The sequence below is a fragment of the Antechinus flavipes genome, chromosome 5, assembly GCF_016432865.1.
Source record: "Antechinus flavipes isolate AdamAnt ecotype Samford, QLD, Australia chromosome 5, AdamAnt_v2, whole genome shotgun sequence".
Lineage (NCBI taxonomy): Eukaryota > Metazoa > Chordata > Mammalia > Dasyuromorphia > Dasyuridae > Antechinus > Antechinus flavipes.
The window spans coordinates 221,179,715-221,191,178 of NC_067402.1; the positions used below are offsets into that span (position 1 = coordinate 221,179,715).

Below are 11,464 nucleotides of genomic sequence, written 5' to 3' on the forward strand. Positions count from 1 at the left end.
CTGCATTTGTTTATGAGGCTTTAATGCCTTAATACATAGTCAAATTTTGTAAAGGTACTATGTACAGCTGAGAAAAAAAGATATATTCCTTTCTATTTCCATTTAATTTCACCCGAGGTCTATTATATTTAACTTATTTAAAATTCTATTCATCTCCATCTCCTTAGCTTCTTTCTTATTTATTTTTTGACTAAATTTATTTAATTCTAGAAGGGGAAAGTTGAGGTCTTCCATTAGCATAGTTTTAATCATAGTCAAGCTTTTGTTTGTTTTTACTACTGGCCTTGTGAAATCATAATGCCAAATGTAAAATGTGTATAAAAATTCCACATCCCTATACTAGCCACCTTATTTGAATGTCCACAATGTTAAGTTGTCCCTCAGTTTTTACATCATTCTTCCTTTAAAATATCAAGTTCAGAAATGGCTTCACCAAAATCAGTCTTTTTAAGGGAACAAGCTTTTTCTAGAGAGTTCATATCTCATAATAGATCACAGAAAAGTTGAAGGCCAGGCCCAAACTCCAAGATGATCTTTGGGCCCACATGTCATTTTTGTGAGGAACAGAGAGAAGATTACTTTCACTATCAGTTAATTTATCATCTTGCTTAGTTACAAATTTCGTGCAGGCAGCCATGTCATATCTTTCACCTTCCTTAGAGAATGTGGCCTTCTACACCAATTCATTTTTATTCATGATATGAACCTTAAAAGGTGTTCTTGACTCAGACAACCAAGCACTTAAGTCTAATTACCTATTGGACAATAACTCTATTAGCATATGTTTGGAAAAAATGGCCCTTCTCACTATTCTGTGCTGGCTCAATCTTTTGGTGTATATAGATAATCATAGGAGAGATTAGAGGGTGGAGTGAGAGAAGCCAGAAGCACTTGGCTGCAAGATGGAGAGGAGAAAAGTGTGGAAAATCTGAACTCTAGATCCTTGGCAAAACTCCTGGCAGTTTTGTCCATCTTCTTCACTCCTCCCCCTAAAGACCAAGGACTTTTGCTTATCCTGACTCTGGCTGACCCTGAGGCCTCCAGGGAGCTAGCTCAGACTTCACAATGATGGAATATATTCTGTCTGAAGTTATGGCAGACTGATGGATGGGAGTTCAGTACTATTTGGGATATAGCAATGGCAATGGCAGTGATGGAACAGAGAGTCCTATCATTTCTTTTTGTTTATGTGTTTTGTTTGTTTTTTTTTTTTTTAAGGAAAATAATTCTCTAAAAGTTAAAAGAAAAACAAAAGGCAATTATAAGACCTTAATAGGCTAAAGATTTAATGGGAATTTAAAAAACCAGAATTGAATTTACCAGCCAACGATTAAATTTCTAGATCCCCAAAGGTAAATCCACATCTTTTAAGAGAGAAAGCTGCTAGAATGGGAAGAAGAAATAAGGGACAAGGGATCTGGAGCTGTACTCCTACCAAATCCATAGATGAATATTAAAGGCATAAAAACTCCTGTAGTTAATCTCTCAGCAAAAGAGGAAGACTAATATTAATCATATTTCCAAAAGTGATTTTTTGTGAGGGCAAAACTGACTCTTTTTTTGTAGTATATTTACTATTATTATATTTCTGTCTTTTTTCTGTGAGACACTGAATGTACTGAATATTTCATTTTCTACTTCCTCTCATCATTCCATAATTACAAAAGAAAACTTAGAAGACTTCGAATAGTTCCAGGACCTCACCCTCTTCTCTTTTTCCTAAACAATAAATCAAGGTACAGAAGCTCAACAGATGATAATTAACAATTTCCATGCAAAGTAATATAAGGTTCTCATGCTAAAGCCCAAACAGTTGAAGTATCTACTTAATTTTTTTTAATAAATAACATCTTCTGCCTGTGGACCCTGTCATCAAGTTAATAAGATGTTCACCTCAGCATGGTACAGTGGAAAGAATGTTTTCAGTATTTTGAAGTAGAGGATATGAAATGCAATACTGATATTAATCTATTTGGAAGGTCCTTTCAAACTGTGAATCTATAATCCCTATGATGAAATGGTATTCTCCAATTTTATATGATCCAAAGGACTGAAAAAAAAAAGAAGCAAATCTGTTTCCATAGCAGTCCTATTGTTGTTAGGACTTTGTTCTTAACCTTGCTTTCATCATGGAATCAGGCTTGTCCAAAGGAAGTTCTTAAAGGAAGACTGTTAGATATTCTTCCAACACCCAAGTCACTCATGTCAAATGATTTTTCCACTCTGACCTTTGTAGAGAGAGCACCTCTCTCCCTTAAATTTTAGTTTGGATATTCTTTGTTTGTAATGGTCACTGCAGAGTCTTTCCAGTGCTTGAATATCATCTCATTCTTCTTCTGAGCCCAAAGCACTAGAAACATACACTGTAGGCTCATTGTCTATGCTGTGTCTCAGGTGCATTTTCTGCACTTCCTCCTTTTGGCTCATCAGGAAATGATGGTTATATAGCAAGGAACTTTACCCAAAGCCAAAGAAGGAATGAGTTACAAACCTAGGATTTTAACCTGTTCACTCTTGATTTAACATTCTTACCACAATCTCATACCACCTTTCTGTTCAAGCCTATTTTCATCAAGTGTTGTGTTTTTCTTCTTTAAAATATAATATATGATGGTTTTCTCTGCAAGTAAGTGGGTTTCTCGGGAGGTTTTCTGGAGGCAGTCTTAGTTTCAGTTAAGAGTAAATAATCACCCAAAACACAGCCAGGTGATAAAAGTTCATTTTATTGCTTCCAATATAGCCCGGTTAGCTTAGAGGCCTATCTCTCTGCTTGGTTCCAAGAGCTTTTGCAGTTCGTCTCCAAATCCAAAGGTTTTGTCCTTCTGTCTTTGCCTCTGCTTTCTTCAGCCTCCAGCCAGTACAAAGATGGAATGAATCTCTTGTCTCCTTCACTTGGGGCTCTGCTAGCTTTCTGGCAAGTCTTTCAGACCAGCTTGGTCTCAGTGGGGGAAGTGCAGGAGCCCAGCCACCATAATGGTATGAGATGAAGATGAATCTGGTTGTGCCTCTGAGAGAGCCTTCTCAATCTTCCGCTCAGCTCTCCCCGAGAGCCTCTGTCTGTTTTATATGAGAGAGAGGAATTGTGGGATATGAGAGAGAGAGGGATTATGGGTTTTCTCCAGAGTGTTCTCTGGCCCTAAGAGCTTCAAGGGAGGTGTGAATTCACAAAGTTACAAAGTTAACTTTGTGAATCTCCCATACTTGTGATTTCTAATGAGTAAAGCTGTAAACACAAGCATTCTATCAATTAGTTCTACTTAGTACCTTGTTTCAGGTTCTGGCCCAAAACATCTTCTTGTAAGATCAGATCAATAATCTATCAACTCTAATGAGTTAGCAATTTGTAAAGATTCCAACAATCAAGGATACTTTATAATGTTTGCATAAATCATTCTCATAAAATTTTTCTTATCTCAAGAAAATAGGAAACAGTATTGAATGTCAGTATTGGTAATGTATTGGTCATCATTTTTGGTAAAGACATTGTACATATTTTTTTTTCCTTTCTTATGGTATTGTCCGACCTCTTTGAGATATCTTTTTTTAAAATGACGTGTGATATCTAGCACAAATTCCTTTCTTATATGTTTGGTGAGGTATGATTGCTTTGTTAATTTAATTATTTTAATTTCCATTGGCATTTTATTTCATAGTATGTTGAACACTGAAGTCTTGAGATCCAAATGAGGAAGGTCAAAAAGAGGTCCTCTCTTTTTGCTATTGAGAGTAGATCAGTATAGTAAAGATCTTAGTTCAAATCTGACTCAGAACCTTAACTAGATGCATCATGTTGGGCAAGCATTAACATTTTATCTCAGCTTCCTAAACTGTAAGATGGGGGTAATAGCATCTACTGTCTAGAAATGTTATGAGGATTAAATGAGATAATGTGTGTAAAGAGATGTAATGCAATGCCTGACATATAGTTGATTTTATATAAACATTAGCTGCTGATGCTGTTATGTGCCAGCATATTTATTTGTCCCAGTTTGCTTGTGATCCCATTTTGAATGGGATTATTATTCTTTCACTTTCATTTTTATTTTCTCTGCACTTGAAACATAGTCACGGGGAGCAGGCAGCTCAAGCTTCCCCCAACTGGTGTGCTTGAAGGTTGGCTGATCCACTCAGACTCAGTCTTACCCCATTAGAAGAATGTTGTTATTCAGATTAATAACAACACTGCATGATGGTAGACCCAAACAGAAGAGGAAAATATGGATGAAATTACATTTAAAAGTGACCCTCTGATGCTGATTGATTGTCTATATTTCCCCCAAAAAAGACACCTCATTGTATGCCTGAATGCTATGGGCCAATCTATTTCTCTGTCACAATTCAAACTGGAAAAGTTCCTCAATTTAATACAAAAACATTCAAATAGAAAATATTGTACATAGTGACAGAAGAACTCAGGAATTTTGTGACAAGAATAGCTATGATATTGGTTATCTGAACAAAAATGAAACTCAAACTTGCTCTATTGGATAATGATGGTGACTTTGAAGTGGTAAAAAGAGCATGGACTTTCTTTGAGACAAACCAAAAAGAGCTATCAAGATAAATGATTCATCCTAAAATTTTAAATAAGAGATCATAAAACTTCAGTGTAGAAGAGAAAGAAAATATCTATTATGATATAGTTAAAATAGAGCACACCGTGGCCACCTCAAGAAGATATTGGTAAATAGGTATGGTGTTTCTAGCTGACTACATCTTGTTCCAAAGTGACCTATACAAAAGTTTCACTGTGCTTGAGTTTGAAGCCAATAATGGGATTGCCAGCATCATCACAGTAATGGTTGCTAGGACTGCAGATCTGAATACTGCACAGATGTGAATGAAGTTTTCTTGGCTATGTGTGAATGGAATGTTGCCCTAAATGGGAACTTGACTCAAACAGGAGAAGATGTAATTAAGGTTAAAGATCTGGACTGGCTGAAATATGACTTGTGCATTGATTCTTAAGTTTTTTTTTTTTTTTAAGATGGTCTGAAGAAATTTCTAATTTATATGATTATACTATGATCACAATAGCAGCTAGTATTTTTATGATAATGACCACACAGATGCTTTATTTAAAACACTCTATAGAATTACTCATAATTTGAAAAATACTTGCTCATTTCTACTTATCAATAGAAAAAAAACCTAAACTTCACATATAGATAGTTTACATGTGAAACTTACAATGATTTTAGATTTTACCTATATAATCTAGAGAAACTCAGAGATGACAAAATGAAGTTGGTAGTAGAGCCAATTGAAGCTACTTTCTCCCAGTTTATTGAACATGAATGTAGAGAGAAATTGGAACTCTAAAAGGGAGTTGCTATACCAGTAAGTTGATGTGAACAAAACTAAGAATATTCTCCTTAGTCAGTTTACTACAGTTCTTTATAAACTGCATTTTTAATGAAATCAAAAGCTATCAAACCATTGTGCTTTAGTTTTCATAACTGAAAATGGTTAATGTTGGGAAAAAAGAAACAAATATTATTATTTTCTCTCAAGATGATCTTGATCTCAAGTCAAATTCTTTTCAAGCTTATTTTCTTCCCAGATATTTCTTAATATATTGTGAGAACAGTACAACTCATGAGTTTCTTTAATAATTTTTCCAAATGAGGTTTTACTAAAACTAAATGATAGCCTTTTGACAGGGAAATCATGTCTGTTGACTGAGAGAGTTTCTAGGATCTTTTAACCTCCTTTTTGTGTGTACTATGTACATTTGTTATACTTATTTACAAAGTATGATTTTACTTGTGAATATTCAAATTCAAATACAAAAAGAAGTGGTAAAATGAAAGATAAATCTTTTTTTTATTCTTGTTTATCCTAACTGTTTCCTTCCCTTATTGTTTATAACCAAAATATATCATCTTAAATTCATGATCTGCTTTGAACCCTTCAGACTACTAAATTAATTAGCATTCTATGGGAAAATAGCAAAAGATAAGTTGCTTATTCTGAAGTCAAAGATAGAAAGATAATTATTTTCATTTGTTTTAGAATTCATAAAGAGTGAGCTATAGTATAAGAATTCAATTTAATTACATAAACATTTATTTAAGTATCTCTTGTATGTTGACACTTTCTTGTGCTCTAAACATACAAAAATGAATAGTGATTAAAAAAAAACTCTATCCTCAAGGAGTTTTTGTTCAGAAAGGAACACAAGTTCTAGGAATAAAAATGCTTTAGTCCCCTATCTCTGCATCTTATCATACCATCTCTGCAATACAGTGTTTAGCTATAAGTACAATATTTGAAGAAGAAAATTATTAGGTTAGACAATGTTTAAAGGAGAGGAATCAGACTGATAAAAAGCCCTTATACCATGAAATATGGTAAGCATTTGAAGGTACTCAAGGTGCTTTGACTTGAAGAGAAGACATAGAGAAGGGGACATTTTAGATAATCTTTTGGAGGAGATAAAATGGAATGATGTTGTTTATGTGGGTAGACAGGTTTGAATTAGCAAGGAATATGTCCAACTCTTCTTGTGAGATAGAAATGAAGGAGATGGTAGTGAGAGAAAGCATCTGAGAGATATAAGTTGAGAGAGAGAGACAAAAAAAAGAAACTCTTGATAAATGGTTTTAAATTTTTTAATACAATATGAGGCAACATTATTAGCTGAGAGGAAAAATCATGGAAAAATAGAGGAAAAATGAAAAGAAATGGAAGAAGAGGTATGGAAAGCAGGATACTGAGTTGATAAAGTTCTTTACGTATCCTTTATCTTCATTATCCACATGGATGATCCTCTTCTTTCCCCAAGATGTATTTATTATTCTAAGGAATTCCCATTTTTGTTCTAGAATGTCAAATATCCAGATGTTTATTTTTGTGATTGTCATTGAATCGACTTTAAATTCCAGTATAATCCAAGAACTCTCTTGTTTCTTTAGAAGGTCATACAATATGGGAAATGCTTGAAATCCTTCTAATCTTTCCCTTTTCTAAAAGAAAAAGAGTTTCTGGCACATTGTCTATGAATTCTCCTTGAAGTTCACATGTTTGAATAAGTGCTGAAACAATGTGCTTCTCCAATATTCTTTCACTACTCTGACCTTTAAAACCTCTTGTACTAGGAAATTCCATTTTCTGTAGTTCTTCTTTTAGACTGATAATGTGAGAAACATGTAGACAAACACATCAAATTCCACTGTCCTGCACAAAAATAATCATTAATGTTTTTTGGTAGGGCAAGGCAGTTATAAATCTCTTCCCCTTTTAACACTGTGCTTGAGAAGAAAAGCACAAGTAGAAATACAAAAAGGCCTCCAAATCTGTCTATTGTATGTCTTTTTTTGGCTAACCAAAGAGGTGGCTCCTTTGACCCAAACTAATCTCTCAAAAAGTCTAGACAACAAAAGCATCTTAAAAGTAACCACAGTCACTGAAAACCAGTCAGGAGTTGATTTTTGTCTTAACAAAATGCCAGAAGGCACATCTCTAATCTCTATATGAGGAGAGGATTATGAAATGCTCCAAATAAAAACTCACCCTTTCAAAATTGATCAAGGGAATTCCCTGTAATTAACTATTCTTGTATTATTATACATAGTTATTTCATCAGAATTTTAAGCTGTGTCTTGACCAAAAAAAAAAAAAAGATAAAAAGAAAGAAAGAAAAAGGCATGCATCTAACTTATTCTACTTCAGTTATGAATAACATCTCACCAGGTTCCATTTATACTTATCATATTTTATATTCTTTGGTTCAAGTTAGATCCTTCATTTTGTTGTCTATACGTGATACAATTGTGTGCATAAATCTGAAGCTATTATCTACTTTCAGGACATTCCTTTTGTGTATTGCTGGAGATCTCAACTGCTGTTATTTCTCTAGTATCATAGAAAGTGTATTGTAGCTTCATATACTGACGTGGACATTATGTTTCCTTTAATTTGTTTTCTTTTAAGCTTTGTTGTTTATAGCAGTCTCTAGACATTTTCCCATTAATTCTCACTATGTACCTGAAAACTAATTCAAAGAACTCATTCCTGCATCTGATACTTAAAAAAGAATTAGAATCTCCTTATCTGATATTGTCTTCTTAATCAACTAAGTGCTACCTTTCAAAAGCCTACCTTGAACCAAAAGCAGTGATAAAGATACAAGTTGTATCTCAACGACTTTGTTACCTATTTAGAATGTGAAAATCCTTAGAAATAATTTCTAGGTTATTTCTGGTAGTTTAATATGACCATATAGGATCAGCAGAAGACAACATTATTATTTCTTTGAGAAAGGAGCTGTTCTCTGGATTGCATCCTTGAAGGCTTGTTTCACTTGCTGGTTCCTTAGGGTATAAATAAAGGGATTCAATAAAGGGGCAACTGAAGTATTGAGTAAGGATATTCCCTTGGTTAATGATATTCTTTCCTTAACTGAGGGTTTAATGTACATGAAAATGCAGCTGCCATAAGAGAGGGAGAGAACAATCATGTGAGAAGAACAGGTGGAAAAAGCCTTTTTCCTCTGACTAGCAGATGGGATTCTCAGAATTGTCAAGGCAATAAAGGTATAAGACAGAATAACTAATGCCAAAGTAACCAAAAGTGTCACTAATGCTAAAATGAAACTAAGCAACTCAAGAAATTTTGTGTCTGTACAAGAGAGCTGCAACATGGGACCAGTGTCACAGTAAAAATGGTCAATGGCATTAGAGGCACAAAAATCCAGTTGAAGTCCCACAATCAAACCTGGAAAGATGATCAGGAAGCCAGAGATCCAAGAACTAAGAACAAGCTGAGTGCAGACTTTGCTGCTCATGATGGTTGAATAATGTAGGGGTTTGCAAATGGCAACATAGCGATCATAGGACATGGCAGCCAGAAGATAAAATTCAGATGCCCCAAGAAGGAAGGCAAAAAACAACTGGGTAAGACAGCAATTATAGGTAATGGTTTTGTCCCCACTTGCAATACTAACAAGAAACTTAGGAATGCAGACAGTTGTATAGGAAATTTCTAGAAGAGAGAAATTCCGAAGGAAGAAATACATGGGAGTCTTGAGGTGGGAGTCCAACAAGGTGAGGAGGATGATGGTCAAGTTGCCAGCAATACTTAATATGTAGGTGAGGAACAGAAAAAGAAAAAGTACAATCTTCAATTGCGGATCATCTGTCAGTCCTAGGAGAATAAACACTGTCACTGTTGTATGGTTTCCCATGATTGACTTCAAATTGCCACTATCCCTAGATATGAAAATAAAAAATATCTAAATGGAAAACCATAAAAGAGCAGTGTCATTCTCATTTCATAGAGCATTGAAAATAAGCATATTCATACATATGTACTGTATAAAATATATATGTATTTCCCTTTAACTCATATGTTCCTTTATTCAATTTGCCTCCTTAATTAAGCTGTTTATGTTAATATTAAATAAATTTGTATTCCGTAAGAATAGTCTGATTCTCATACAAAACTCTAAAGGATAAAGACTTTTCATAAATCCATTGAAATATGAAATTTATTTGATATCCTAGATAATCCATATGTGCATTTTTCTCTCTTTCCTCATGCCTAAGAATATATGATTTAACTGATTTGACTATTCCTTGTACTGTCATAGATCATATAAACTTCATGCCTCTGTAGACAATCACATAAGGCTCTGCAACCAAAATAATTTAATTATCTCATCAAATAAATCAGCAAATACATTTATAAAACAGACAATCAATTGGTGATCTACTCTTTGGTAATGATTCTCCTTGTATTTCTGTATGCTGGTTTCAGGACTACAGGCATATAGTCTTCACCAAACTGATCTGTTATTTCTTACGTGCTTGTTAACATCCAATGAAGTCAGTATTCTCTTAGAATAACATCCATTCCATGATGAGACATTAAAAATAATTCTTTAACAAGATATTTTTGATCTGCAAAAGTTTTAAAAACATATTAGGTGAGGATAGATTAAACTAAAAATTAATCCTATCCTTAAAGTACCCACAAGGATTTTAAGCACAGATCCACTCTAATTTGATTCCCAAGATCTGGTGTTCTAACAATATATCTCTCCTCTATCATTTATCATGTGCCATTTTCTTCATTATTAAAATTCATTTGGGTGGGTAGCTAGATGACACAGTGGATAGAGCAATGACCCTCAAGTCAGGAGGACTTGAGTTCAAATCCTGCCTCAAACACTTAACATTTCCTAGTGGGACCTTGGGCAAGTCACTCAACCTCAATTATCTCAGAAAAAAAAAATCACTTGGGAATCAACCTCTGATTTTTGCCTTCTCTGTCTAAAGTTACTAGATTTTAGGGAAAAAAAACATAATTTGGACCCTTACAAAATTCAGTCTGACCATTCTGTCAAAATGTAATGTTTTCAGAATTCTTCAGCTGGAGTAACTTACTACCAAGAAAGATGAGAAAATAGGGAACAGAAAGAAGGAAAAAGAACACAGGGAACCTAGGAGAGAGAATGGAATTAAGGAAGGTAGGATAAGGATCAAGGAAAGAAAAAAGAAGCAGAATACATGTTCTAGTATTGGAGATTCCTTCAAATTGTTCTGAAACTGTCTAAGCAATAAAAAACCTAAGGGGAGGAAGAGAGAGAGAAAAAGGGAGGGAGGAAGGATGAAAGGGACACCGACAGAGGCAGAGAGACAAAGAGAATAAAAACCAAACAGAGAGAGATAGAAAAAAAGACAAAGACGGAGGGAAGGGGAGACACATAGAAAGACAGAGAGAGAGAGAGAGAGAGAGAGAGAGAGAGAGAGCGCAAAAGAAAGTGGGAAAGAGAGGGCGAGACAGAAATGAAAAGCAATCCTCTGACTGCATGTCCAATGGTCTATGAAAGGCACTAGTACTGTTTTTTAAAATGGGCCCAACAAACAATTTTATAATAAGGTATCTGAAAGCCAGAGAGACAGAGCATTTAGAAGTGGTAATAGAAAGAAGCAATGACTCCAGTGTCATCAACTACTTGATATTTTGACAGTTAGTTAAGGATCTTGTGGGAAATGACACAAGACTTAAAGGTATAGCATCAAATTCAAAGGGTTCAATCAGGAATCACTGCTTTATAACTTCTATGATGATTGGTTTACTTCCTGGCTTTAGAATCAAATGCTTCAAATAACTCAGATAATATGCTACTAACAAAAGATGAAAATTACTCGACCTTATTTTGGAATTACTATGCAAATATAGATACTTTTCCAGGATCCCACTGACCTTTGATTGTGTGTGTATGTATATGTATAGATGCACATGTGAAGATTTCTGGGATTGTTATACACAGTTCTGAAAGAGAGAAAGAAGGAGGTAACATTATATCATGTTGAGAGTTATCACCCTTTTTAAGTGTTGATATTTGTTTTTATGCTATTATAATTAACAATTTCCACAACTACACTGGCTAATTTTTGACAGATATTGCAAAATTTCAGGACACAGGAAAGAATGTGTGGGAATCTAGCCCTGCTTC

The 11,464-nt window shown here is 34.4% G+C and overlaps 1 protein-coding gene and 1 pseudogene across 1 annotated transcript; one reads left to right on the forward strand and one right to left on the reverse strand.

The window, feature by feature from the left end:
- The first annotated feature begins 4,186 nt into the window (after nucleotides 1-4,186).
- LOC127564505 (methyltransferase-like protein 22) lies at nucleotides 4,187-5,349 on the forward strand (annotated as a pseudogene).
- Nucleotides 5,350-8,248: 2,899 nt separating this feature from the next.
- LOC127564507 (olfactory receptor 6C74-like) lies at nucleotides 8,249-9,187 on the reverse strand. Its single transcript, XM_052001079.1, has one exon. It carries the CDS (start codon nucleotides 9,185-9,187, stop codon nucleotides 8,249-8,251), a length of 939 nt encoding a protein of 312 aa, XP_051857039.1.
- Nucleotides 9,188-11,464: the final 2,277 nt, after the last annotated feature.

Coding starts and splice junctions, on each gene's coding strand:
- LOC127564507 (XM_052001079.1), bottom strand. CDS start 9,187: ATGGGAAACCATACAACAGTGACAGTGTTTATTCTCCTAGGACTGACA.